At 43.1% G+C, this 27,661-nt stretch overlaps 2 protein-coding genes and 1 non-coding gene across 4 annotated transcripts; all 3 read left to right on the top strand.

The window, feature by feature from the left end:
• The first annotated feature begins 9,388 nt into the window (after positions 1–9,388).
• Positions 9,389–20,276, top strand: SLC25A3 (solute carrier family 25 member 3). 2 transcript variants are annotated; one of them, XM_074941850.1, is made up of 8 exons: positions 9,389–9,543; positions 9,699–9,852; positions 14,759–14,883; positions 17,467–17,646; positions 17,794–17,975; positions 18,798–18,970; positions 19,734–19,844; positions 19,923–20,276. In XM_074941850.1, exons 2-8 carry the CDS (start codon positions 9,705–9,707, stop codon positions 20,081–20,083), a joined length of 1,080 nt encoding a protein of 359 aa, XP_074797951.1. In that variant the 5' UTR covers positions 9,389–9,543; positions 9,699–9,704; the 3' UTR covers positions 20,084–20,276. The 2 variants fall into 2 exon arrangements, with proteins under 2 accessions (XP_074797951.1, XP_074797952.1); XM_074941851.1 differs by lacking the exon at positions 14,759–14,883 and adding an exon at positions 14,468–14,592.
• LOC141981098 (small nucleolar RNA SNORA53) lies at positions 18,232–18,471 on the top strand. The gene has a single exon (XR_012637655.1). It is a non-coding gene; the product is annotated as a small nucleolar RNA SNORA53 (small nucleolar RNA).
• Positions 20,277–23,300: 3,024 nt separating the features above from the next.
• On the top strand, positions 23,301–24,836 carry LOC141980540 (myb/SANT-like DNA-binding domain-containing protein 7). Its single transcript, XM_074941849.1, has 2 exons — positions 23,301–23,963; positions 24,552–24,836. Exons 1-2 carry the CDS (start codon positions 23,316–23,318, stop codon positions 24,564–24,566), a joined length of 663 nt encoding a protein of 220 aa, XP_074797950.1. The 5' UTR covers positions 23,301–23,315; the 3' UTR covers positions 24,567–24,836.
• The last annotated feature ends 2,825 nt before the right edge of the window (positions 24,837–27,661 follow it).

The following is a 27,661-nucleotide window of genomic DNA, read 5'->3' as shown; positions in this document are numbered from 1 at the left end:
CTGTTGGATAAAACTATGTTTCCTAGAGTTCCTTGGATACAAGTGAATACAGCAGGACATGCAAGAGCCCATTATAGGATAGAAGAGTTCATTTAAAAGTTTTCTTTACCATGTACTGTACTGAGAAACAAAACAGCCTGCTGTATTTTAAACCTCACAATCTGAATTGCATGTCACGCTCTCCTCCTGCCATGAACTGAACTATGCACAGAATGCAGCTGTATTTCAGCTGACCTTGCCTTTCTTGGAGCACACTGGAGCCTGCCCAATCTGGTTCACTCAAGATAGGCTTGACACTACCACATGTTTTCTGGCTGGCTGTTCACCTACACATCATCTTGCTCAGGCAATGCAGTCTGAATTCGCCCTGAAGTTAGGGCACTTCTTGGGTAATCAGGCTGCACACTGGGAAGTTCCATAGGAGCCAGTGAGATGAAGGGATCTTGCTGCAGATTGGCAGCAGAGCTGTGCCATAGCTGTTTCTACACCCTCAGGACTGCAGCAGCTTGCACGGCTGATGTGTGAACCACGCCATGCCAAGGAATGGCTAGAATTTCCACCAACCATATCCCACTCATCTCTCTGAATGCTAGGGCTCAAGGCAGCCTCTGCAATGCATCAGTGTAAAGCTGATATGGAGTCTTAGCGTCATAGTTCTGTTGAGGGCAGGAGCATGGATTTATAAAGAAAATTTTTGTCACCTGTCCCTAATTGTAAAGGAATTTTGACCAGTGTGATCAGACCTACTTATGGGAACCGGGGGTGCTCAGCCACCTCTGAATTCAGGCTCCTAACTTTAGGCCCCCTTGCTTGAGAAGTTTGACCTACATGATTTCACAAAGGCTACAGTGGAGCTTTGTGTTAGAACTGGGATTAGTTCCTTGTTCCCAATCCTGTTTTTATCCCATTAAGATATGCTGCCTCTCACCCTAGAGAAAGGCCCTGTGTTTGTGGCCAGAGGTCATGACAGCTGCTCAGCAGAGGAGATGCCTCGATTGGTAGGGTGTTTGTGGCAGCACTACCACCACCAGCAGTACTCCGAGTGGCACTGCCTCCTGCAGCTGTGAACTAATCTGAGGCCTTCCCAAAAACCAAGAGACCTATTACTATGTTTTTTCCAGTTCCCAAAGGACAGCCCTGAGTCACTGTGAGGAACCTGTGAATAACCTTCTCAAGGGAAATCAGTGACCCAGGCTTGTATTGTTTAACGTTTTCAAGGTTATCATTGCAAGGGCTAGAAACGTTCTCTCCTGCCCACCCCCCCAACAAGATAGGTGATATTTTCCCTTTACTTTTCAATTTGGGATGTGGCTATGAGATACAGCACTGAAGTTTTAAGGTCTACAAAAGCCATCTCTGAAGACAATCACATTTTAGTACATGTGATTTTCGTTATTTTGGTCAACAACCAAGAAATGCGGGGTGTCTTCTGAAAATCAACTCGTTTAAGGAGGAGGAAGAAGAGTGAAAGGTAACAGCAGAATATGAATTTTAGCAAAGAACAGCAAATAGAAAGAAGAATCTTATTTTAAATCTTGCATTATCCTGTTCCTGTATCCTCCTTTCCTGTATCTATATTTTGACAGCATGCCTTTGTAATAAACAAAGTTAATGCAGATACAGACAGAAAGGTTTCAAATTCACTGCCCAGCCTTTCCAAATCCACACTTAAAGCAGTCAAATGGTCAGCTCAAACACCCAAAAACTCAATACCCCCTCCTGATAATGGAAGGAAAAGCGATCTGCTCCTAAAACCTAAGAAACATATGGGGTATGTATAAATAATTCAAACACATGCCCCTACCTTCTTCCCACTCCCCAGGAGAAACCTGCAAGGTTTTAATTGCAATACAAGGCTCATGTTGGAGCATACCACTGCAAAATAGTATTTCCAGATAATGTAACAGCTAAAGATTTACACCAGTCAAAAGAAATACAGAAAATAACAACACTGTGATTCTAAGGCAATTGAATTTAAAATAAAACCAGCTGGAAGTTTGCAGAAGAAAGGTTAGCAATTAACCTCTCATCCTCCTATGACACTTGTCTGTGTACTACAACGGTTATCATTTCTGGCCACTGTGTTTAAAACAGAGTTCGTACTAGGGGTGAGGTGGGGTTGGGTGAGTGGTAGGACAAGCTGTTAAAATGACAGGTTTCAGAGTAGCAGCCGTGTTAGTCTGTATCCGCAAAAAGAAAAGGAGGACTTGTGGCACCTTAGAGACTAAATAAATTTGTTAGTCTCTAAGGTGCCACAAGTCCTCCTTTTCTTTTTGTTAAAATGATGTTGAAGCTCCAGGCTATTGCCCAAATCTTTACAGGATTGTTATGTTGTTTCATAAGTTAAAAAAATGTTTGATCTGTCCATATTGGCAAAACTAAACTGTGCCATAATGTGTTGCTCCCAAAACAATAAAATCTGTAATGTAGAAAAAGGGCTGAAAAAACGGATTCACCAACCATCGTGCATAGTTTTGTATCTGACAGACAGAAAGCAAGCAGGGTGTCATCAAACAGTGATGTGTCAGGCTGATGCACTTTGAATGCAAAACGCCAGTTTTTTTGTGAGCTGCACAAATTATGCACATGTTAAAGTAAATCAATATCAGTAGTTACCATTAACAGTTTCTCTTTGGCTGTCTCTCTTTGCAGTCTCTTGTCAGCTTCCTCTTGAATTTCTGTTTCACCCTTCTCTGCCCTTTCTTTCTTATGCATTTCTCCAACTGTTGTTTTTCACTCTCTCTTAGGGCTCTATTTTGCGACCATAAGAGTCACTGATATATCTCCTACTGAGTTCAGCGGGGCAGGATCAGATACTCAGTGCCCACCATTTTTACTTTTATTTGTGTATCTTTTTTCCCTTCCCTTCCCCTTTGTTTCTACCCTCCCTGAAGAATTTCCTTAGCAAAATAAACATAACAATAAACACAACAGTACTTGTTCTCCTGCTTGGTTCTTACAGTACTTGCTATTGCACACCAGTTTGAAGGTCAGGGTTAGCTGAGGCTGAATAGGATGATACCTATAACAATTACAATATTTATTTACTTTTTTTGTTTATAAAATATGTAAAGCATGAGGAGGTCTGCAAATCGGCTAGATCCTACACACACAGAAAGTAAACCCCAAACAGATTTATCAGTAGAGGCATAAAAAGAATAAACATGGGAGGAAATTCTCGTGCTTGAGTAACTTGCAGTGTACTTAGGTCATAGTAAATGAATTAATATTTTCCCTACACCACCCGAAAGATCTTCTGTTAATAGAACCAAACATTAAATTGTGCTGCAAAGCTGGTGTTCTATGACAGCTTTAACTATGACTTTTTCAGTCTGTACAATATGGCAAGGAATCTAGCTCGGTCTCATCCTTTTTTTCCTGATACTTGCATATCTTTTATTACAGGTTATATAGATTTGGTTCATATACAGCTGGAAATATAGCTCATTTAAAGCCCAGGAGCTAGTTTTCTGTAATCACAATAACTGTGATTTCTGTTCCAGAGCCAATCTAGAATGTTAACTCTAAAGTGCTTCCTTGTGATACAAAACCATTTTTGATGTGACCTTTTCTTAATCACCTCAGTTGGCCTCTAATATTTAACAGTTCTTTCTTAACCATGGGATATGTTCTGGACATCGGAATAAGGTCTTGTATATATGGGGAAATGTTACCAAGTTATAGAGATATAGTTATACTGGTATAACCTCTCATGTGAATACTCTTATTCCAACATAAGCGTGGCTTACCAAAAGGAGATCTGATGGGGCAAGGAGATCAGGAGGACAATCTGAAATTGTGCAGCTGCAATGCTTACAGCTTCCTGTTTACAATGGGCAGAAATAGTTGCCGAATGCATTGCTTCAGACCTGAAATGAACTAAAGACATTGGAACTGATTCTCCACTACTCGTTCCTGATGTAGTCATTTACATCTGTGCAAAAGTGAATACAAAGTGGATGTAAAATACTACCACTGGTGTATGTGAGTGGAGAATTCTAATTTTACACTGACTTTTCACAGGTGCAAATGACCACACAAGGTGCAAAGCAGTAAAGAATTAGGCTCCTGGTTTTGGCACTGATTAACTCTTGTAAAATGTCTGTCAGTTGTTGTGTGTGGATACAAGGTGCTGTAGACACAAGATGAAGTTGTTTCAGCTTATGGGCTTGTTTGGGTTTTTTTTGCATTGCCCTTTTCCCTTAGTGTAAACAGGGCCAGAGAGTGAAGTAATATAAACTGGACAGAAAGAAATATGAGAGGATAATAGACAATAAAAGAAGACTGTGAAGGGGAATGTATAACAGATGTTGTAACTGACCCCACTTCAGGTCATTGCTTTGAGTGTAGTAATACACCTTTCTCTAGCTATCTGGTACCATTATAGATTTACTACCACCTTGGAGATGAATAATGTGCTGCTCCAAGTACTAGGTTCTTCAGGCTCTAGCTTTGAGGGGGTCCCAAGAACACTCGCACATTTCAAGTAATAGAGAAATTTCTTTGCAACTTATTTCTGGCAGCCTTAGTAAACACCCTAGGCATGATTACATTGTTACAACACAAAAGCCATGATAAACTCATCATTTCCCTAGGGGCTGTCCAGTCCAGAGGTATACAAGGTAGCAAGGTCCTAAGTTCCCTCCATACTCTTCTTCTGCCTGCAGACTGCAGCCCTATGCCTTCCTCCTGTACTGACTGCTGGCCCCCCGCCAGCAACAAGCTATATCCCTGTATGGTTTACAAGGCTCTCCAGCCCCAGTTCTCAGGTACCGCTATCTAGACTTCCCTCCAGAGGCAGCTCCCAGGCTGCTACCTCCAGCTTACTGCTCCTGCTCTCCTAGAGCCTCCGGCTACTTCAAGATCTTGGTCCCCTCTATATTCTGGATGTTATTTCACTTTCCTGTGCTGAAGACATTATGTAGCCCTCTCTAGCTGGATATTGGACTGGGTGGTAACAGTACAATATCCTCCTTCAAAATCCTCCTTAAAACTCTTCTTTTCTCTGATACCCTCTAAAAACTTGAAAACAGTTAGGTTGCTGGTGTGCTGAAATCACTGCATATCACGCTGACCCATACTGTTTCTCTGTACTTCCCCATCTGTTTGTATCCATCCATTATCTCTCTTATCTTATACTCCTTGGGGCAGGAACTGTCTTTCTCTTCTGTATTTGTACAGTGTCTCGTACAATGAGGTCCTAGTACATGATTAGGGGTCTGGAACACATGACTTATGAGGAGAGGCTGAGGGAACTGGGATTGTTTAGTCTGCGGAAGAGGCTGAGGGAACTGGGATTGTTTAGTCTGCGGAAGAGAAGAATGAGGGGGGATTTGATAGCTGCTTTCAACTACCTGAGAGGTGGTTCCAGAGAGGATGGTTCTAGACTATTCTCAGTGGTAGAAGAGGACAGGACAAGGAGTAATGGTCTCAAGTTGCAGTGGGGAAGGTTTAGGTTGGATATTAGGAAAAACTTTTTCACTACGAGGGTGGTGAAACACTGGAATGCGTTACCTAGGGAGGTGGTAGAATCTCCTTCCTTGGAAGTTTTTAAGGTCAGGCTTGACAAAGCCTTGGCTGGGATGATTTGATTGGGGATTGGTCCTGCTTTGAGCAGGGGGTTGGACTAGATGACCTCCTGAGGTCCCTTCCAACCCTGATATTCTATGATTCTATGATTCTATGATTAGGGTTTCTAGTCATTATGGTAATACAAATGATAATAATATAATTTGGTAATACAAATAATAATATAATTTGGTAATACAAATAATAATAATAAGGACCCAACAGTATTAATATGATATCATGTAAGCCAGCCTGTCATAAATATAAAGGGAAGGGTAAACACCTTTAAAATCCCTCCTGGCCAGAGGAAAAACCCTTTCACCTGTAAAGGGTTAAGAAGCTAGGATAACCTCGCTGGCATCTGACCAAAATGACCAATGAGGAGACAAGATACTTTCAAAGCTGGAGGGGGGAGAAACAAAGGCTCTCTCTGTGTGTTGTTTTGCCAGGAAGAGAAAAGGAATGGAGTCTTAGAACTTAGTAAGTAATCTAGCTAGATATGCGTTAGATTCTGTTTTGTTTAAATGGCTGATAAAATAGGCTGTGCTGAATGGAATGTATATTCCTGTTTTTGTGTCTTCTGGTAACTTAAGGTTTTGCCTAGAGGGATTCTCTATGTTTTGAATCTGATTACCCTGTAAGGTATTTACCATCCTGATTTTACAGGGGTGATTCTTTTACTTTTTCTTCAATTAAAATTCTTCTTTTAAGAACCTGATTGCTGTTTCATTGTTCTTAAGATCCAAGGGTTTGGGTCTGTGTTCACCTCTGAAAATTGGTGAGGATTTTTATCAAGCCTTCCCCAGGAAAGGGGGTGTAGGGTTTGGGAGGATTTTGGGGGGAAAGATGTTTCCAAGCGGGCTCTTTCCCTGTTATATATTTGTTAGATGCTTGGTGGTGGCAGCAATAAAGTCCAAGGGCAAAAGGTAAAATAGTTTGTACCTTGGGGAAGTTTAACCTAAGCTGGTAAAAATAAGCTTAGGGGGTTTTTCATGCAGGTCCCCACATCTGTACCCTAGAATTCAGAGTGGGGAAAGAACCTTGACACAGCCCAAGACCTTCAATTATCCACTCAGTTCAGAAGATACGAGGCTTGTTCAAGTGCCAGGGACTGGTTAAAAATAACAATCAATGTTAATAATTAATTTATTCCCTAATACTCCCGGTAGGGCCAATCTGGTTAACAAAATAGAACTGAGAGGGACATTATGCAATAAAAAGGGTTACTTCTTAATACAGTATAGAAAATGAACAGAGAGGCCTGAATTTCATCTTTTGTGTATGATCCCTCATGCCAATCATCAAAGAGATTAAAGATCTGAAGAGGCCAATACATTATCTAATAACCTAAAGCAAACAAGATAAACTACTCCAATAAAATATCTTGGTATTGAGTTCTCCTAGAATTTCTATGCTCTGCTGCAGCTTTCTAAACATATTCTTTTATTTTAAAAGTACACATTTAGGAGAAATTTGCTAGTAGTTTAATCTCATCATAGGGTGATGACATCAGAATACAAATGTTTAAATGGTGACAAACCTTGTTGTCATGGTGGCCTTCTTGCTACTTCAGCAAACACAGAATCTGACCCGCCACTGTGTATCACCAGTGTAACTCTATTGAAACTAAAGAAGCAACACCAATGTAAAAATGGAGTAATGCAGTGGATGGACTGCTATTTTGGTAAGGAATGTTTTCTTTCATCTTTGGACAGCAAATTATACCCTTTCCTCTCATAAATGGTCTAAGTCACTGTGATACAGATCATCTCCAGGACTACTGCATCTGCTTCAAGTGTACTTTATTCTACCTGAGATCAAATAGAGTCAGCAAATGAAAGCTGCAGCTGGTGCAGCATGCAGTTGCTCACATACTAAAAACAAAAACTGACTGAAACATAGCACATTTGGTAATACACAGATTGACTACTGGCCCCCATTCATCTCTAAACCAAACTAAAAGTATTACCACTAATATACACAGCCCATAATGCTTAGCTATCTTGGGGACCACCTGATAATCCACAGCTCTTCATACCAGCTGTACTCCACAGGGACATTGCAACTGAAGAGAGCCAAGATAGAACTCAAGTGCTTATGTTATGGACAGATCATTTTCAGTTGCAGGAAACCATTTGTGTAACTCCTTACTAAAGAAGATTAGAGAGAGGTAAACCTCCATGTGTTCAGATCAAAATATAAGAGTCACTTTTTAAATAAAGCATTTCCCCAAAACAAATGTAATAATAATAATTTAAAAATAACTAACTGACAGAAGTCATCTCTGAAGTCAAGAGCTTATTGGGATTCAAATAAAGGACAGAAAATGTATATGGATAATGAGAAAATGCACAATTATATTAAAAAGGGTGGCAGGGAGAAAGTTTGGAAGGGATACAAACCTTCATGCTTCAGAGCATAAGCCAATCTCTGGCTGAGGAGGTTAGGAAAAAACTCCTTATGGGCATATTATTCCATAACACCCACTTCCAGGTTTCTTGCACTTCCCTCTAAAGAATATGATTCTTCCCTTTTTCAGAGAGAGGTTACTAGACTAGATGGATCACCGATCGAACACAGTATGGCCATTCTCATATTACAAACAAACTCCCTGGAACAATGAGGAGGCAGAGAGGACACCTTTTTGGCTTTTGTGCTTTTTACATAAAGTTTAGTGCTTAGGTAGCACTTAGTTATATCTTAGAAAAAATGTGCACTGACCTGATGGAGCAAAGGAATACTATAGTAATTAACCTTTATTTATACAGTGCTATATTTATCAAAAGGTGCACGGACTCTAGTCCATCTAGATCCAAAAATCTACTTTCCTATGCACCACCCCTGCACAACGATATACAATGTAGCAATTTAGCTATATCCTTTGGGAAGCACTTTGCAGTGAAATTTAACTTTACATATATAGAGAGAAAATCTGCTTTCAGATACAGAGGTGCTATTTCCCCCTGGGGTGGTTACAGGAGTGCAGGTAACAGAGGTCAGTATCTGTCCCTTAAAAGCACAGTGAACACAGGTGCTTAAAACAACTTGTTCCCACTATTTTGTTCAGTGTCTCCTCACTCTCTAAGAGAACGCTCACCCTCCTTGGCATAGTTTCCAACACGTGAGAGAGAGAGAGAGACAGAGGGAAATTGTGTCTTTCGGAAGGACTCAGCTGTCATGAGCCAGGATGGCACTGGGCTTTGGGATACCTACCATGCTTCGCGCCTGCCAGGATGAGGAGTTGCAAAGAGGTGACTGGATGGCCTGGCCAGGCAGGGGATTTTGTGGGGCAGACCCTGGAGCTAACAATCAGGTACGTGTACTGAGGTACCTGGCACCGGCCTTACCTGTCTGGTTAACGGGGGCGGGCGGGGCCGCACTTTCTGCCTGGCTCTAAGTCTGGCCCAACTACGCCGATGTCACAACTTGCCAAGGCCGCAGAGATGGCCCGTTACAGCCCGCGCCACGATGGAACCCCTTCCCACCCGGGTTAGCGGGACTGATTTAAAACCACCTGGCAAATGCCCCCGTGTAGACACAGAAGTGGACTGTCTAGACCTAGGACACTTTCCTTTCCGCATCCATTGACCCCAGCAGCGTCACCCCATCAGCCCCCGCACTCAGCAAGGCTGGGCTAGGGCCAGGTCCCCAGTAGTCCGAGGAAAGTCAATGACTCGCCCTGCCCCGCCCCCACGGTCCTTGCACCGGACGCTAAGGGGGGGGGAAGGGGAGGTGTAAAGGAGTGCGCAGGCGTGAGAGAAGACGAGGGTTGGGTTTTCGAGGACGTCAGTGTGGTGACGTGCGTCCGCGGAGCTTCTCCGCCAATCACATCCCCACTTGTTGGCCGGTTGCCGCGCCCCCTGCGTCGGAGAAGGACAAAGTCATTGAGCGGGGTCGCTATCCGGCCTGTGAGCGGAGGTGCCGGTGGAGCAGCGGAACCTAGAGCGCGCGCCGCCACCGCCGCCATTTTAGAGGGTGAGTGTCAGTGAGCTGGGCCGAGTTGGCGCGTGCTCTCCCCGGAGCGCGCGGGACTGAGCTTCTGGGTCCTGCTCGCTGCGGGGCTGCGGCCGGTGCCCCGGCGAGCGCGCGGCCGCTGCTAATTCCCGCTTCGTGTCCGCCTCTCTCCCCAGACCGCCATGTTCTCGTCCGTCGCGCCGCTCGCCCGCCTAAACCCATTCCACGCGCCCCATTTGCAGCTGCTCCAGGACGGCGTGAGGAAGCGCCCGGACCCCACCGAGCCGCCCAGCCCCCGGAGGAGCCTGGCGGCTGCCGCTGTCGCCGAAGGTAAATGGAGCAGCTGGAAGGGAGGCCGCGGTCGCCCTCCCGAGTCACTCCGTCCCGGGGGTAGGACGGGCTCTGCCCGCCGGAGCTGGGAGGAGCTTGGGCTACCCGCCTGCATGTCGGCCTGGCTGGGGAGGGGCCGCCTCGCGCGGGCCTCTCCGGTGCTCTTTGGAGGGCAAGGAAGGGCACGGGGCGTGGGAGGCGCGCCCAGTCTCGGCTCCTTCCTGGCTTGTGTCGGGTCCCAGGTGCTCAGGGTCCGGTCGCCCCACACCCGGGGCGACTCTGGGCCCGGCTCTGCCGCGGTAACCTTGGCGCGGTCAGGTCGCAGGCCTGCGTCCCCCGCTTCTGGGAGAGCCAGAGCGGACACCTTCTCCAGTGCGTGAGCTCCTGAAACCTGTGCCAGGTGCTGGGCACAGGGCAGTGTGGCTGCTGCTAGTTCACAGCCACCCAGGGAAGCGTGGGCAGAGACTACAAGGACTGCCAGTCATGTATTCCTTCCTCTGGGTATTTCCCTGGCACACACCGCCATAGACTGGGCCCACTATCCATGTCTTAAATTAAAGTAAGGGCATGTTATCTGTAGAAAGTAAATTTCCTATGGCCCCCACCAGAGTTTTTAAAGGGAAGAGGAATATCTTGCTAATAGAGGGAATAGATCTGGCATGTATTGAAAATCCTACATGGTTTGATATTTTTTTTTCTGTAATGTGAAGTCCATTTGAAGGATGTACAAATTCTGTACATTTTTAAAAGTAATTGGATGCAAACTGGAAATCTAGACAACTTCATCAATTAGTCAAAGTACCACCCTCTTCTCTCCGAATATCTTAGCCAAATTTCCAGTGCTTCACAGTCATGAGTCTATGAAATGGCTTTTTTCTGTCTCAAAAAATTGATATCAAGGTATCTTCCTAGACATAAAGTGCTGTCAAACTCTGCAGTGTGGCAAATGAAAAATTCTATCATGTCATGGCCATAATCTTGTGTGGGTAACAATAGTAATTAAAAAAAAAAAAAAAATCAGCGAGTGATGTTTGTATCAAGGAAAGTTTCCAGTTAATTAATAATACTGGCACTTTTTTCTTCATTAGATCTCCATTCTTTTTACAAAGGAGGTCTATATCACTATCTCCATTTTATAGACTGGGAAACTCAGTCATAGAGGTGATTTGTCCAAGGACGCCTGGCAGTCCAGTGGCTGAGCTGAAAATAGAGCCCAGGTCTCCGGACACATGGTCTGGTGCTTTAGCCCAGGGGTGGGCAAACTTTTTGGCCCGAGGGCCACATTGGGGTTGCAAAACTGTATGGAGGGCTGGGTAGGGAAGGCTGTGCCTCCCCAAACAGTGGGTGGGAGCCAGGCTGTCTGCCCCCCTCAGAACCTGCAACCCATCCAACCCCCTCTGCTACTTGTCCCCTGACTCTCCCCTCCTGGGACCCCTGCCCCTAACTGCCACCTGGGATCCCCTGCCCCTTATTCAACTCCCCCACCCCCAGGAGCTCACAGCCCTGCCGCCTGGATGGAGCCAGCCCTGCGGCGGCATGGCTGTGGGGGAGGGGAGGACAGACGGTGAGGGGCCGGGGGCTCAGGGGCCAGGCAGGATGGTCCCATGGGCCGTAGTTAAACTGCTGGGATTTATTATAAAATGAATATGCAGCTAAGGTGACATCTTTTCTTAAAGAAAGATGGTCTCCTGCTTCATTATGTACTTTTCTCCCTTCTTGGTTGCACAGACGCTAATGTGCTGCAAAGAGACTAAGAGTGCCATAGAGGGATAAATCCAGGCTTTTCTTTAGTGATGAGTAACTGAGCACCTCACATACTAATTTATATTCCAGGATGTAGAAAAGTGTAATCACCACTTCATAGATAACAGTGGCTTTCCCAAGGCTGCACACAGACACTGGGAACAGAATCCATTAGTTTTGATGCTAGTCAAGTGCACCTAGCATAAGATCATCCTTTCTCTGTCAAGACTATTTTTAAAAGTGTAGTAATGACTTTTGTAGAATATGCCCTATATTAATACTGGCTTATCAGTTCTGTCCTATTATCATTTCAGAGAGGCTTTATTTGGTTCCTGAGGAAATAACTATTGTACCTTTTGATTGACTTTGTTCTAACCAAGACTCTGAATTATTCTTGAGAAACTGTAGAGGTGGTATTGACCACAGTGTATTCTTCTGGAAAGTTGTCCCAGACTCCAACCTAAACAGAATAAAGAAAATAACTTAAACGTTAATCTTTCTTATGTTTGGAGGCCATTTGATGCTGTCCCTGGATCTTGACTTCCTAGTAAACTGAAGAAATGTAACACTTGTCATTGTCTCTGCTGAATAATTTTATTATACAGTAACGAAGTTAAAAATACTTAAGTGTGGCTTCATGTGAAGGAAACATCCAAGAATAAGACTCTTTTGGATGCAAGACTACTTTGAGTATTTCTGCTTTGGGATAATGGGAATCCTCCAGTAATAGGACTGAACATGTATTTTCTTTCTGATTGAAAAGGCAAGAACACTAGATAAACTATGGTTTAAAAAAAAAGTACACGCAACCTTTACATTTGAAATACTTTAAGCTCTTAAGCTAACAGGATACATACAATTACAAATGAATACATTTCAGAAATAAGCTGATATATTGATTTAAATCACCAATTTTAATCATACATTAGCAAGCCAGGGAACTTTGATGAACTTATCCTGGTTTTGCATTTGAGTTTTCCTAAAGAGTTAGTTTTCATGGATTGGCATAAGCATTAAAACATGTTTACTTTTTTTAAAGTAAATATAGCCTAATAAACTTGATACTTGCTAACCAGGAGAATATACAGTATACAAACTTGCATAATTGTGTATACTTAGTGTCTTAATTTTTACTTTCTTATTATGTAAGAAAATGGTGAATGATGCATTTCTTCACTAGATTGATTTAGTGAGTGAGGAAAAAACAACTTGTGACTTGTCCCAGTCCATATTTGAATGGAAATTGGGTTAATGTAGAAACATTGAAAAACAGCTCTTGTGCCTCGTACTTGAGAGCCCAAGTTCAAGGTTATTCACCGACTTACTTTCCACCTCTTAGGGAGGTGGAGAACAGACTTCACAGGAGAGCGCGTTGCCATTGACTTAGCTTGTCTTCATCAGACCCGGTAATCGATTCCTGGCAAGTACTCCTAATAAACGCCTAAAGAACAGAAGCAACTCGCAGGGTGGCATTTGTTGTGTGTAGTCACATTACAGGTGAAATTAAACATTCAAAACCAGGCAGGCTAAAAACTTGCACATTTAATACGTTAAAGTAAATAAGTCTGTTACATTACTAACTTACGATTCCATACAGTTTTAGATACAGAAGCTGCTTCTGGTTGACCTTAATTTAAAAATCTGGACATGTTCTGGCTAGTACATTTAAGGACCTCTTATTTAAACTTGAATCTTAATGTTTGAATTTGGCCATGTAGTATTGCAGGTCTCTGAGGCCCATATGAAAGTAGAGATGCTAAACCCTTTGACCGCACCAATAAGAATAAGGAGTAAATTTGCCGGGAAGGTGGTGATTGCTGGGCTAAAGTATACTTACTTGCTGGATCCTGCTTTGTGGATCGTCTTGCATCATACCATCTAATGGAGGGTCTAGTAAAACTGAAGCCCTTGCTGTTGGAAGGAAAGAGCTCTTTTTCCCAATAAGCCTTAATTGTTACTGTAAGGAAGCTACTTTGCCTTACTAAGGCTTCCAGTGTGTCCCTGCTTTTGTTTATATTCTCAAATATAAGAGTGAAATATGATTATCCTTTCACAGCTACTTTCTGGAGTCTTAAGGGCAGCTGAGACATTGAAGAAAAGGTCATATTTAGGCCAGTTTAAACACAATTTTGAATGGTTTATTAATGGAGTGAGTAGGATGGGCCCCTCACGGAAGGGGCAGGGTAGATCCTGGGTTGCACTTAAATCCCAAAAGTGGTCTTGTGCATAAAAAGGTTGGAGATCACTGAACTAGAGGTATTGTTAAACCAGTGAGACTTCATGTATATGGGTTCTCTTACATATGTGCTTAATCATGCTCATGTAAGTGTCCTTACCAAAGCTGCACTGATTCAACTAACCTGGTCTTACAACCAGTGCATCATTGTGCAGACTAGGCCAGAATCCTAACTGTTTCACTGCCTATCTCTTCAAAAGGCTTTCTTCAATCTGTTAAATTTTTGCTTGCACCTAAATAAAACTCAACTGTAAAGAATGAGGTGCACTACTAAATTAAAAACTTTAATATTTGGCTCAATATTTCATTAAAAGGACAAGCTCCCTCAGTGAAAACTTTGACAAATGAGAATGTAAATGGACACTTTCAAGTTGGTAGGCCCAGAACTCAAACTAGCTGCTCTTTCTTTGGTCCAAAAAATTAGGAATGGAGCCAGTGGCATAGTATCTGAGCTACCCATTAGTCAACTAGTATCTGTCTCAGGAAGATAGACATCATTAAGGCAACCACTTCCGTTTCCAATAATCCTCAAGCATATTAGATTGGATTTTAAACATGAAATACTAACAGTATCTTCTTCACAGGCTTGTACAGTTAAGTGTACAAACTTTAACACTTTTCTTTCTGATTAAACAGAGGAGTATAGCTGTGCATATGGCTCAGGCAGATTCTTTCTCCTCTGTGGCCTTGGTGGGATTATTAGCTGTGGCACAACACATACAGCATTGGTTCCCCTAGACCTGGTTAAATGCAGAATTCAGGTTTGTTTTGCATGTTGAATGTGGTAAAACTTACAAAGCATGGTAATGAAGTGTGATACATGTCTGCTAACAGAAGCTGGAGGAGTAAGTTATCCATCAAGCAAGATGTTCACTAGCTGTGCATGAGGCTTATATAAAAGCATGGTGTCTTTATTTTTTGCTGCAGAGGAATACAGTTGTGAATATGGCTCGCTCAAGTTTTATGCTCTCTGTGGTTTTGGTGGGGTCCTAAGTTGTGGCCTGACGCACACTGCAGTCGTACCTCTGGATTTAGTGAAATGTCGTATCCAGGTTTGTATCTGAAGGAAACAAACTCCAAAGCTTCTTTAACTTACTCTATTTTCGTATTTAGTCCAGAGGCTGTATGTTTGAGTTTTACAATGGGTATAGTGTAATACCTTAACACTAGTGCTAGGTAGAAAGAAGAAATAAGCAAGCTTTAATGTTCTTTTTGGATTAAATGAACATCCATTGGATTAATAAAAAGAACTTTGCATCCATGTGATGCAGATGAATAGGGAAAACTTCTAACCACTTTGGCTAAAACAAATCCAGGCTGAAATCTCAATTACAGTTGAGAAACGTGCTTTTGAGTAACTCATGGCAAAACTTTATTCAAAAGTTTGCCACCAATTGTCTTAAGTATCTTGTGACCAAAGACTAGTGAAACACCTGTGTGGGGGGGCATAGGAATAATATACCTGTTTCTCAGAATTCCAGAAGTAGGGGGAAATAAAATTACCTTCAGAGTATCTGAGATGCATGATGTGCATATGTAAGAGTTATATGAAAATTAATACAGAGGACTTATGTGCATGGATATTGGATTGAGTTTTTAATTTGAGGCTTTCTTCTGAACAAATGGAAAATGCATAGCAGTTGGAAGCTAACGCTTGTGTTAAAATGATACTAAAACTTGGAATTACTTGAGTTTCCAGATCAAATTAATGCTTGCATGGTTAGCTATCAATGACTATACGAAAATGTGTTGTAGGCCAGCAGTCAAATGGTAAAACACGATTAAGTAGACTTGGAGAAACTGAATGCCCATTCCATTTGAATGTATACATTACTTAAATGGAAAAATAAGAATCTAATTATTATACATTCATTGGTTAATGGCACAACTAAGCAGCTGTTCAGCCAAAGGCTTATGCTCAAAGAGTGAGGTAGATTAAAGCACATCTCTAAACTGCTAGAAATTCACTGGCTTTCAGGTTACTGTGTGAGGTGAGCAGTGTTTCTAGAGCTAGTAGACATATAATTGTGATAAAACTTCTGAGACTGGGAGAAATGAATGTGAACTTTGTGCCTGTGCAACAGTTTTGTTATCCTTTCATTTAGAATTGCATGTCATTCAGAAATCTCTAAACCTGCTTTAACGGTGGAAGTTGATGTATTTTTGGGGGCAGTTGTGATCCCGTTATGAAAGATGCAGTGAACTTAACTAGCATTCAGTCAGATACACTATACTTCAGGTGAAGGCATCATAAACTCTTGTACATGGTTTGGGTTGAAACCACTGCAGTCAAATAAATATTCATGTTTTACCAAATAAAACCTGCAATTTGTTAAATGTTTTACTTATAGTAAACTTCCTTCTACTCTAAATAGAGGAATATTCATAATTTCTAAAAGTATGCAGGTAACTGAGCACTTCTGTAACGTTGTACTCTGAATCTGCCTCCATAAAACAGGCTCTAAAGAGCCATCGGATTCTGAATTTTAAAGTAATTAAATAGACATGCTTGACACTTCTGAGTTATTAACTTATAAACTGTCTCTTTAGTATACATGAAATCTAGTGTCTTGACTTTTTTTAAAAGATCTGTGCTCCACTTGCTCCATCGTCATCCCTGTCAGTTCTTATGGCTTTGTATGGCATTCTCCTCCTTTCATATTGCCCTGAGTCTCAAATAAGAGAAGCTAATGTCGAGTGTTAAATGCACAAAATCAAGAAATAGTGAGACTTCCTCTAAATCTTTATCACAATCTCATGATGTAGCAGTAGTATTAAATTGATTAGCTTCCTTTAGTATTTACAACAGTAAAGCTAGTCTAGCTCTAAGAACATTACTGAATTGAATACTAGATTATTACTGAAATATCACTCAAACATATTTTCACAAAGTTTACATCTTGTGCAGTGTGTTCCTGGTATACAGAAGTAAAAATAAGAACAGGAAATAAGACCGAAGGAAGGTGAGGCCTTGATAAGTCTATAGTGAGGTGGGCAACAAGCTAGGCCCAAGATTACTTAAGAATCTGCAGTAAGATTTTTATAATTCATATTTTTGTAGTTTCAAAAAACCCAACTAGTAACTGAGATACTACTTCTGTTGCTGAGCAAATGGTGAGGTGAGCTTAAGGGCTCAGTCTACGCTTATATTTTATACTAGCATAGCCATGTCCAGTAAAATCACATTCTTAACTGACATTGCTGTTCTGGCATAACCCTTAAGTGTGGAAACAGCTATACTGATGTAACTGCTTATTCTAGTTCAGGGAACTGGCATAAGCACAGTTATGCCAGTATAAATGTGCCCACACTTGAAGGGTTTTGTGGAAAGCTATCCTGCAAAATTTCTAATGTAGTCAAAGGGCCACATCTTTTGAGACTATAGATATGGAACAAACAGTAAAAATAACTTGAAATAGCATAATTTCTCATGTCAGTATCTACAGACTGAATTTCAGCTGACAGCAGCAAGCCTAATAATTGAGACTAACGACCGTTAAGATTATAAGTAAAGCTAATTTAGTGTAGAAATCTGTATAATGGCACTGTGGGAAGAGGGTAGAAAACTTACTGTGGATGGGGGTGTGTGGGAACCTACTGCCTGTACCATATAGCTAACTTTCCAATTTGTTTAGGTGGACCCACAAAAATACAAAAGCATCTTCAATGGATTCTCAGTTACAGTTAAAGAAGATGGCTTTCGTGGTCTGGCTAAGGGATGGGCTCCAACCTTTTTTGGATACTCAATGCAAGGGCTCTGCAAATTTGGTTTCTATGAAGTGTTCAAAGTCCTGTATGGCAACATTCTAGGAGAGGTAAGCTTTAAGTTGTCTACCACACTTTTTTGAAACCCAGTTTGTGTGTTGCATGTTTGTGTAGCTAATTCACTTTACAACAGAAATACTGAATTCAGTTTGAAAGAATACTTCAGTATAAAATTTTTGGTTCCATTTGCATTTCAGGAGAATGCATATTTGTGGCGTACATCACTCTACTTGGCTGCCTCTGCCAGTGCAGAGTTTTTTGCTGATATTGCTCTGGCTCCAATGGAAGCTGCAAAGGTTCGCATCCAGACCCAGCCTGGATATGCTAACACTTTGAGACAAGCTGCTCCAAAAATGTTTGCAGAAGAAGGTGTATGGGCGTAAGTATCTGTATCAGTTTCTCTCTCCTGGAATATAAGAAGTTTCTTGATCCTTTATTAGCGAAGGAAAATAATTCTTCTGTTTAGCCTTAACAGTGGCTATAGCATTAAGTAAAATCTTCGATGCTTTCTGCCTTGTCATATATTGTACATAAATAGTGAAGGGTACTTTGAAGATTCTGTATATCAAAACAGAATATCAGGAAATCATTACATTGCTAAAACAGGCTGCTGAAGTCAGCAAGTTAATGTAGTCAACATGTTCCTTAGATCCATCTTTGTGGATATCTCTTGTACTGAGTTCTGCTTGTTAACTTTAGTTTCTGGTAGTTCCAGTCAACTGATATTCAGCAACTTTTTGTTGTACAGTCAAAGATGCTTGAGTCATTGGCATGTGAGAGTAATATACCTGCACATTTGCCTGTGTTCTGATATCAATGGCTGTAGATCTACATGTCATTTCTCACTATCAGGACTTGGCTGGTATGCAGACATGAGTTATTAACTTGCACTTACAACAGGGAAATGACTACAAAATGGCATCACCTTGACTTTTCTCCTTCCTGTCATAACTGCTTATCTTTCTGACAAACACTTGTTTAAGTTGTTTCTTAGTAGATGGCACCAGCCAGAAACACAGCTTCACTTTTCAGGTCTGGCAGTTAGATTTCCTAATTAAAAATAAGCAGACAACTTAGATATACAGGCCGCTGAGATAGTAAATTGGAGCTGCTTTAGTGCTGTCTAGTTTCTTTTCAGAGTAGAATTGCACTCCAGAGTAGGCTATTATTTGCTACAATTCTGACTCTCTCCACTTTTAAGGTTCTACAAAGGTGTTGTTCCTTTATGGATGAGACAGATTCCATACACAATGATGAAATTTGCCTGCTTTGAACGTACAGTTGAAGCTCTCTACAAGTATGTGGTTCCGAAGCCCCGGAGTGAATGTTCCAAGCCAGAACAATTGGTTGTCACATTTATAGCTGGCTACATTGGTAAGGAGGCCTTTGAACACTGATTCTTTCAGAAGTGTCTGAAAACTATGAACAGTCTTATGTCCTGGGTTTTTACTACTGTGATTCCAGAAACTATAATTGAAAATTAGGTACTTTTTCTGAACATCTTAATGAGGGAAAACTTTTTTGTTAGGAAAAGAATGAGTAGCTACACGAAAAATGGTCTTGGTTTTATTGATTCTCAACTGAATTATGAAATGCCATGAACATTGCTCTTTATGTAAAGTGCAATCATGAGATCCTGTGTCCCCTAAGCTGTAAGAGGTACAGGTTTTGGCAGAAGGAGCACTAGTTTAGCAGAGCAAAGGAAGGCTTGCAGGAGGAAGTGATTACATAATTGACACCCTTAAATTTGTCAGAATGAAACTCCCTGTCTGCACCTAAATTTGTCAGAATGAAACTCCTCTACACAGAGGAGATTTACAGGAGCAGAGCAGCGGTGCACAGGGCCGCTCGGTTAGCGAATCAGATGGGCATTGACCCACTGTTGGGATAGGGTAGAGATTATCACAAGAGGTGAGGCTGGCATACGACTGCAGACCAGGGCTCCCAAGGCACACAAGAGCAGACTCTGTTCTGTCAGGATTTAAGAGCTATGGCAGCCACATTCTCCCTGCTGCCTGGCTACTAAGTTGCACAGAAATGTGGCGCTGTTTCCATTAGCAGGTAACTGCTATTAAGTGAAGTCCCTTTGATTCTACTATAGCAAACAGTAAATACTGTATTGATACATTTCTTTCAGCTGGTGTTTTCTGTGCCATTGTTTCTCATCCTGCTGACTCTGTGGTGTCTGTGCTGAACAAGGAAAAGGGCAGTTCGGCTTCACAGGTTCTTGTGAGGCTTGGATTCAAAGGTAAAAACTTTAACTTGGACAGGAGTTTTATGTATAATAATGTCTCCCAGTCGCTAATGCTTATGCTTTACTCAACAGGGGTATGGAAGGGTCTGTTTGCTCGTATTATTATGATTGGTACGCTGACTGCACTACAGTGGTTCATCTACGATTCTGTCAAGGTTTATTTCAGACTTCCTCGTCCACCTCCACCTGAAATGCCAGAATCCCTAAAGAAGAAGCTTGCTCTAACTGAATAGACAAATCATGGACTGACTTTTCTGGTTGACCAGCATTAATGAGAAACTTTGCTCATTAAACTTTTATATATTTGACCATGTAGGAAACTAAAATTCTGTATCTGATACAATTATTGGTTGTACCCTTATCCCAAGTGAGGGTTCAAAAACTTCTATTGTCATTATCTGTTTAAATAAATGGGAACTAGAGTGATTAGTGTGTCATTTGGTATCATACATGTAAATTTAAAACTTTGCAAGAGCAAATACTGTACCTTGAATCTTTAAGTGAGCCCAAAGTTTAGAAGCTCTTGAAATGCAAGAACTGGCATCTCATAAAGGTCTCCAAGAGTCTCTCTCAGATCTTGAGAGAAGTAGTAAGCACCATGTCCCTAGCTATATCTGAAGAGCACAAATGTAGTTCTAGGGATACAAAGGTGGCATAAACTTGAATTTTGCATTCTAGTGATTTGGGGGCTGCTGGCTGATTCCAGGAGGCTGCCCCACAATTTATGGTAGTCTGAAGGAAGACACCATAACTTTGAGCAGCCAGCAGTCCTGACTGCGAAATAGCATAGGGGGCACCCTGTGGCAGTGAAGAGGTGGCATCAGCCACTTACCTCGTAGGTCTCTTTTTCACTTATCAGACCAGATAGCTTATGCTGGCTTGTTGACCAGATTCTGCTTTTGGTGTGGTGCATAATCGATATGATGCACGGACTCTGTATGACAACCACCTATTTCAGTGATTCCCAACTTTAGTACAGAGCTTTTTTCTCTTTTACCAACCCACCCAGGTGCAACTTCATGGGGGGAGACAAAGGGTCTCGGTCATAGGCCAGTGTCCTTCTCCTTTGCTGTTGCTGCCACTGCCTCATCACCTCACTCACTAAAGGTGCATCAACCACCCACTGTAGCACCCTCTGCTCCAGCACTGCAACTCTAATCCCATCTTGGAGTGGAGGGGAGAACCCATGGGGGGTGGGAGGGTTCTCCCCTCCACTCTTCTGGTGTACTGTCTAGAGGGGTGTTAACTCTCTCTCCCTGTTCTGCTGCTACCATGGGAATGGCAACCAGATTTGATTATGTACATGCTGGCTTAGAAGTACAGAAAACTGCTTTAATTTTATGTATATCAAAGACTATGCTGTACCTGTCAAATACACTTGCTTTCCATTAGCACAGTATTGAAATTACTAGGTGTCTGCTTAAGTAATGCTTAGGGTATTTATTTGGAAGTATGTACTGGTTAAGAATAACAGTCTGGTTATAGACAATATGAATAGTTGTAATTCATTTACCTTTCTATCTAAAGAGATGATGCGGTGCACAATGATAAAATATAATAAACATCCAGCTTGGTTCTTGTAGTGCATGAGTACCTCTTGAAAATTTAATTTTTTGTTGTTGTATGATACTCTTCCAAAACTTCAACAGAAAAGAGAGGGGTGAGGAGAACTAGCAGAAACTTGGGTCAGTTGAAGTTACTAGCTGAAGAACAGTGTAGATATGAGCTACTTTTTTTTCCCTCTAGCAGCTTGAGTGAAGAATGAGTCACAGGTGAAATCAACATAAAATGTTGGCAAATATTACAAAAAACCTCTTGAGCACTGGTTAGGAACACATACAGTGTTAAGATGAACTGTGTAAGTAACTAAGATTAAGGCCAGAAATACATGCTGAATGCCCTTAATGACCAGGATACGAGTGATGGGTAGCACAGAAACAAGCTTTAAATTACCTTACCCATCACTGAAATCCACTATCATTTTCTTCACTGAAGACACTTCATAATGCCTTATTCTGTGACCTTACATATATTGTAAGGCTGCATAGGATGTATTGGTTTCTCCAAAACACAATTGTAGTATATCTTTACCAAACTAGGACGTGCAAGAATAGTTTGAGATTTCTAAGGTAAATGAACATAAGAATGGCCATACTAGGTCTGACCAAAGGTCCATCTAGCCCAGTATCCTGTTGTCCGACTGGCAAGTACCAGGTGCCCCAGAGGGAGCGAACAGAACAGATAATCATCAAGTGATCCATCCCCTGTCGCCCATTCCCAGCTTCTGGCAAACAAGTTAGGGACACCATCCCTGTCCATCCTGGCTAATAGCGATGGATAGACCTAGCCTCCATGAATTTATCTAGTTCTTTTTTTGAGCCCTGTTATAGTTTTGCCAGAGGATGTTGTGAAGGCCAAGGAATTTCAAAGGTTGAGTGTGCGTTGTGTGTGTGTGTGGGGGGGGGGGGAAATATTTCCTTTGGTTTGTTTAAACTTGCTGCTTATTAATATCCCGAGTTCTTTGTTATGAAAAGGAGTAAATAACACTTTCTCCACACCAGTCATGATTTGTAGATTTCTGTATCACCCCCTGCCCCAGTGGTTCTACCTACTGCCATCCTATACAATATTCTAGCAGCATTCTGGGGAATGAGGGTAAGATTTATGTAACATCACTCCTGTACTCCTTTTTAAAGAAGCTAAAGTGGGTGGATAAGCTTAGTTTCTTCTCCTGTTTCCTGCAGGAGCAGCATTTTTCTGGCCAGCTGAATTTAGTTTTAAGTTTAGCTTTCTTCTGGCAGGATTACTCCGACTCTTCTGAGGCATAGGCTGTAGAAGTACTATACTAGATGTCTAGAATGTCATTCCATCACAGGCAAGAACTGAGTTACAACTAAACAGCTCCCATTTTTGGATACTCCATTTACATCCATCCTGGCTGGAGCTTTGTGTGGTTTGTTTGTTTGTTTTTTTGTTTGTTTATTTTTGCTGTTACAGCTAATCTGAATTTGTAATATTCCACTGGTAATATCTAGTTGTTGCTATATGGATGTTTCTACACATTTTGTAATGGAAGTAATCTGTTTGGATGTCTATGTAAAATTACACTCCAAAATAACTCCAAGAGTGAGGAAAAGTGCTGGTTAGGATCAGAAGGAATGGTGTGAATGAAGTTGAATCAGCAAAGGTAAGCTTAGCCCTGGTCTACACTAGGAGTTTAGGTCGAATTTAGCAGTGTTAAATCGATGTAGACCTGCACCCATCCACACGATGAAGCCCTTTTTTTCGACTTAAAGGGCTCTTAAAATCAATTTCCTTAATCACCTCTGACAAGTGGATTAGCGCTTAAATCGGCCTTGCCGGGTCGAATTTGGGGTACTGTGGATGCAATTAGACGGTATTGGCCTCCGGGAGCTATCCCAGAGTGCTCCATTGTGACCGCTCTGGACAGCACTCTCAGCTCAGATGCACTGGCCAGGTAGACAGGAAAAGGCCCACAAACTTTTGAATTTCAATTTCCTGTTTGCATGGTCACCTGCAGCTTGCCACGCTGGCCAGAGCTCATCAGCAGAGGTGACCATGATGGAGTCCCAGAACCGCAAAAGAGCTCCAGCATGGACCGAACAGGAGGTACGGGATCTGATCGCTGTATGGGGAGAGGAATCCGTGCTATCAGAACTCCGTTCCAGTTTTCGAAATGCCAAAACCTTTGTCAAAATCTCCCAGGGCATGAAGGACAGAGGCCATAACAGGGACCCGAAGCAATGCTGCGTGAAATTTAAGGAGCTGCGGCAAGCCTACCAGAAAACCAAAGAGGCGAACGGCCGCTCTGGGTCAGAGCCCCAAACATGCCGCTTCTATGATGAGCTGCATGCCATTTTAGGGGGTTCAGCCACCACTACCCCAGCCGTGTTGTTTGACTCCTTCAGTGGAGATGGAGGCAACACAGAGGCAAGTTTTGGAGACGAGGAAGATGAGAGCTCACAGCAAGCAAGCGGAGGAACCGGTTTTCCCGACAGCCAGGAACTATCTCACCCTGGACCTGGAGCCAGTACCCCCCCGAACCCACCCAAGGCTGCCTCCCAGACCCGCCAGGCGGAGAAGGGACCTCTGGTGAGTGTACCTTTTTAAAATACTATACATAGTTTAAAAGCAAGTATGTTTGTTTAATTTGCCCTGGCATTTGCGGCTCTCCTGGATGTACTCCCAAAGCCTTTGCAAAAGGTTTCTGGGGAGGGCAGCCTTATTCCACCCACCATGGTAGGACACTTTACCACACCAGGCCAGTAGCACGTACTCGGGAATCATTGTAGAACAAAGCATTGCAGTGTATGTTTGCTGGCATTCAAACTACATCCGTTCTTTATCTCTCTGTGTTAGCCTCAGGAGAGTGATATCATTCATGGTCACCTGGTTGAAATAGGGTGCTTTTCTTAAGGGGACATGCAGAGGTGCCCATTCCTGCTGGGCTGTTTGCCTGTGGCTGAACAGAAATGTTCCCCGCTGTTAGCCCGGGGTGGGGGCGGGGGGGTGAGGGGCTAGCCATGTGGTGTGGGGAGGCAAAATGCGACCTTGGAACGAAAGCACATGTGCTGTGTATGTAATGTTAACAGCAAGGTTTACTGTGAAAGAGTGTAGCCATTGTTCTAGAAAATGTCTTTTTAAACACCACTGCCTCTCTTTTTTTTTTTTCTCCACCAGCTGCATGTGTTTTAATGATCACAGGATCTTCTCCTTCCCAGAGGCTAGTGAAGATTAGAAGGTGAAAAAAACGCACTCGTGATGAAATATTCTCTGAGCTCATGGTGTCCTCCCATACTGACATAGCACAGACGACTGCGTGGAGGCAGACAATGTCAGAGTGCAGGAAAGCACAGTATGACCGGGAGGAGAGGTGGCAGGCTGAAGAGAGGGCTGAAGCTGAAAGGTGGCGGCAGCATGATGAGAGGAGGCAGGATTTAATGCTGAGGCTGCTGGAGGATCAAACTAATACGCTCCAGCGTATGGTTGAGCTGCAGGAAAGGCAGCAGGAGCACAGACCGCCGCTACAGCCCCTGTGTAACCAACTGCCTTCCTCCCCAAGTTCCACAGCCTCTTCACCCAGATGCCCAAGAACGTGGTGGTGGTGGTGGTGGTGGTGGGGGGCGGCCGGCCTCCGGCCACTCCACCCCAGAGGATTGCCCAAGCAACAGAAGGCTGGCATTCAAGCCTGTAGTTGAACAGCTCCTGACTACTGTCCAGGCTGCCTGTGTATGGCTTCATGAGCCATGGCATTAAAGGGTAGGCTGGGTCCCCAAAGATACATATAGGCATTTCAGCGTCCCCAACGGTTATTTTCTGGTCTGGGAATAAAGTCCCTTCCTGCAGCTTTTGAAACAGACCAGAGTTCCTGAAGATGTGAGTGTCATGTACTTTTCCCAGTCATCCCACGTTGATGTTGGTGAAACGTCCCTTGTGATCCACCACTGCTTGCAGCACTATTGAAAAGTACCCCTTGCGGTTTATGTACTCGCAGGCTTGGTGCTCCAGTCCCAAGATAGGGATATGGGTTCTGCCTATGGCCCTACCACAGTTCAGGAATCCCATTGCAGCAAAGCCATCCACTGTGACCTGCACATTTCCCAGGGTCACTACCCTAGATATCAGGAGATCTTTGATTGCGTTGGCTACTTGCATCACAGCAGCCCCCACAGTAGATTTGGCTACTCCACATTGATTCCCGACTGACCGGTAGCTGTCTGGCATTGCAAGCTTCCACAGGGCTATTGCCACTCGCTTCTCAATTGTGAGGGCTGCTCTCCTCTTAGTATTCTTGCGCCTCAGGGGAGGGGAAAGCAAGTCACAAAGTTCCATGAAAGTGCCCTTATGCATGCGAAAGTTTCGCAGCCACTGGGAATCATCCCAGACCTGCAACACTATGTGGTCCCACCAGTCTGTGCTTGTTTCCCAAGCCCAGAATCGGCATTCCACCGCATGAACCTGGCCCATTAGCACCATGATGTTCACATTGCCAGGGCCCCTGCTTTAAGAGATGTCTGTGTCCATGTCCTCATCGCTCATGTTACCGCGCTGACGTCACCTACTCGCCTGGTATCGCTTTGCCAGGTTCTGGTGCTGCATATACTGCTGGATAATGCGTGTGGTGTTTAATGTGCTCCTAATTGCCAAAGTGATCTGAGCGGGCTCCATGCTTGCTGTGGTATGGCGTCTGCACAGAAAAAAGGCGCGGAACAATTGTCTGCTGTTGCCCTGATGGAGGGAGGGGCGACTGACGGCATGGCTTACAGGGAATTAAAATCAACAAAGAGGATGGCTTTGCAAGAAACTGAATGGCCACCTCAAGGATAGAACTCAAAACTGGGTTTGGCAGGCCGTTGATTTCACAGAGGGAAGGAGGGAGGGAGGAGAAAATGAATACAAAACAAATCTGGTCTATTTCTTGTTTTGAGCCACTTCATCTATCTTTATACATCTTGCTGGCAGCAGACTGTGCAGTACAACCGCTAGCCATCATCATCTCCTGGGTGCTCGGCAGAAGACAGTGCAGTATGACGACTAGCCATCATCTTCTGCTGGCTGGAGGTTAAAAGACTGAATCGCTACGAGACAAAACTTAAAAGGGAAATGACCTGGCTGAGTCACTGCCATGTTTGCCCAGGTGCCCGATTAAAGTAGCACCCAGGACTACATCGATGACGGTTACCAGTCATACTGCACTGTCTGCTGCCAAAAGGCAATTAACTGCTGCTGTGTAGCAATGCAGTACCACGTCTGCCAGCACCCAGGAGACGTACGGTGACGGTTTTCTGAGCGGGCTCCATGCTTGCCGTGGTATGGCGTCTGCACAGGTAACTCAAGAAAAAAGGCACAAAACGATTGTCTGCCCTTGCTTTCACGGAGGGAGGGAGGGAACGGGGGCCTGACGATATGTACCCAGAACCACCCGCGACAATGTTTTAGCCCCATCAGGCACTGGGATTTCTACCCAGAATTCAGATGGGCAGCGGAGACTGCGGGAACTGTGGGATAGCCACCCACAGTGCAACGCTCCGGAAGTCGACGGTTGCCTCAGTACTGTGGACACACTCGGCCAACTACATGCACTTAGAGCACTTGTGTGGAGACACACACAATCAACTGTATAAAATCGCTTTCTACAAAACCGACTTCTATAAATTAGACCTAATTTCGTAGTGTAGACATACCCTTAGGCTGTGTCTACACTACAGACCTTACAGCATCACAGCTGTACTGCACTGCTGTAAGGCCTCCTGTGTAGGTGTTCTATACTGACAGGAGAGAGCTCTCCCATTGGCATAATTAAACCACCCTCAATGAGTGGAGGGAGAATGTTTCCTAGTGACATAGCGCTGTCCACAACAGTATTGTCAGTGAAACTTACATTGATTGGGAGAGTTCCCTCCCCCCGAACCAACAAAAGTTTGTCTGACAAAAGTGCTAGTATAGACCTAGCTTTAGGTGATGCAACTGCAAAATCAGTAAGCTACTGTTACCCCTACATGTGCACATCTATCTTGTCCAGCAGTGTATTCCAGAAACCAAATCTGTAACACAATTGGGACATAAGCTGAAAAAGTTAATAATTGTAATATTGAGCCTTTATCTCTTTATACATCTTAGGTGCTCTGACTGGATGACTTTTGAGTGATGGCTTATTCCATCCATTCCAATAGGGAAGCACTAAACTTGCTTAGGGTGTGGGATAGTATTGGTGGCCTGTGCTATACAGGAGGTCGTACAAGATGATGTGGTCCTTTTGGGCTCTAAATTCTCCTGCTGCTTCAGTAACT

The sequence above is a fragment of the Natator depressus genome, chromosome 1 (assembly GCF_965152275.1).
Source record: "Natator depressus isolate rNatDep1 chromosome 1, rNatDep2.hap1, whole genome shotgun sequence".
Classification (NCBI taxonomy): domain Eukaryota; kingdom Metazoa; phylum Chordata; order Testudines; family Cheloniidae; genus Natator; species Natator depressus.
The sequence above is the reverse complement of the archived record's forward strand: the minus strand, read 5'-3'. Positions and strand labels throughout refer to the sequence as shown.

Bases quoted from the DNA above. Each gene is read 5' to 3' on its own strand.
- LOC141980540 (XM_074941849.1), top strand. From the start codon at position 23,316: ATGCACTGGCCAGGTAGACAGGAAAAGGCCCACAAACTTTTGAATTTC.
- SLC25A3 (XM_074941850.1), top strand. From the start codon at position 9,705: ATGTTCTCGTCCGTCGCGCCGCTCGCCCGCCTAAACCCATTCCACGCG. The intron at 17,647-17,793 runs GTAAGCTTTAAG...TTTGCATTTCAG, and splicing joins ATGGCAACATTCTAGGAGAG to GAGAATGCATATTTGTGGCG. The intron at 17,976-18,797 runs GTAAGTATCTGT...TCCACTTTTAAG, and splicing joins GCAGAAGAAGGTGTATGGGC to GTTCTACAAAGGTGTTGTTC.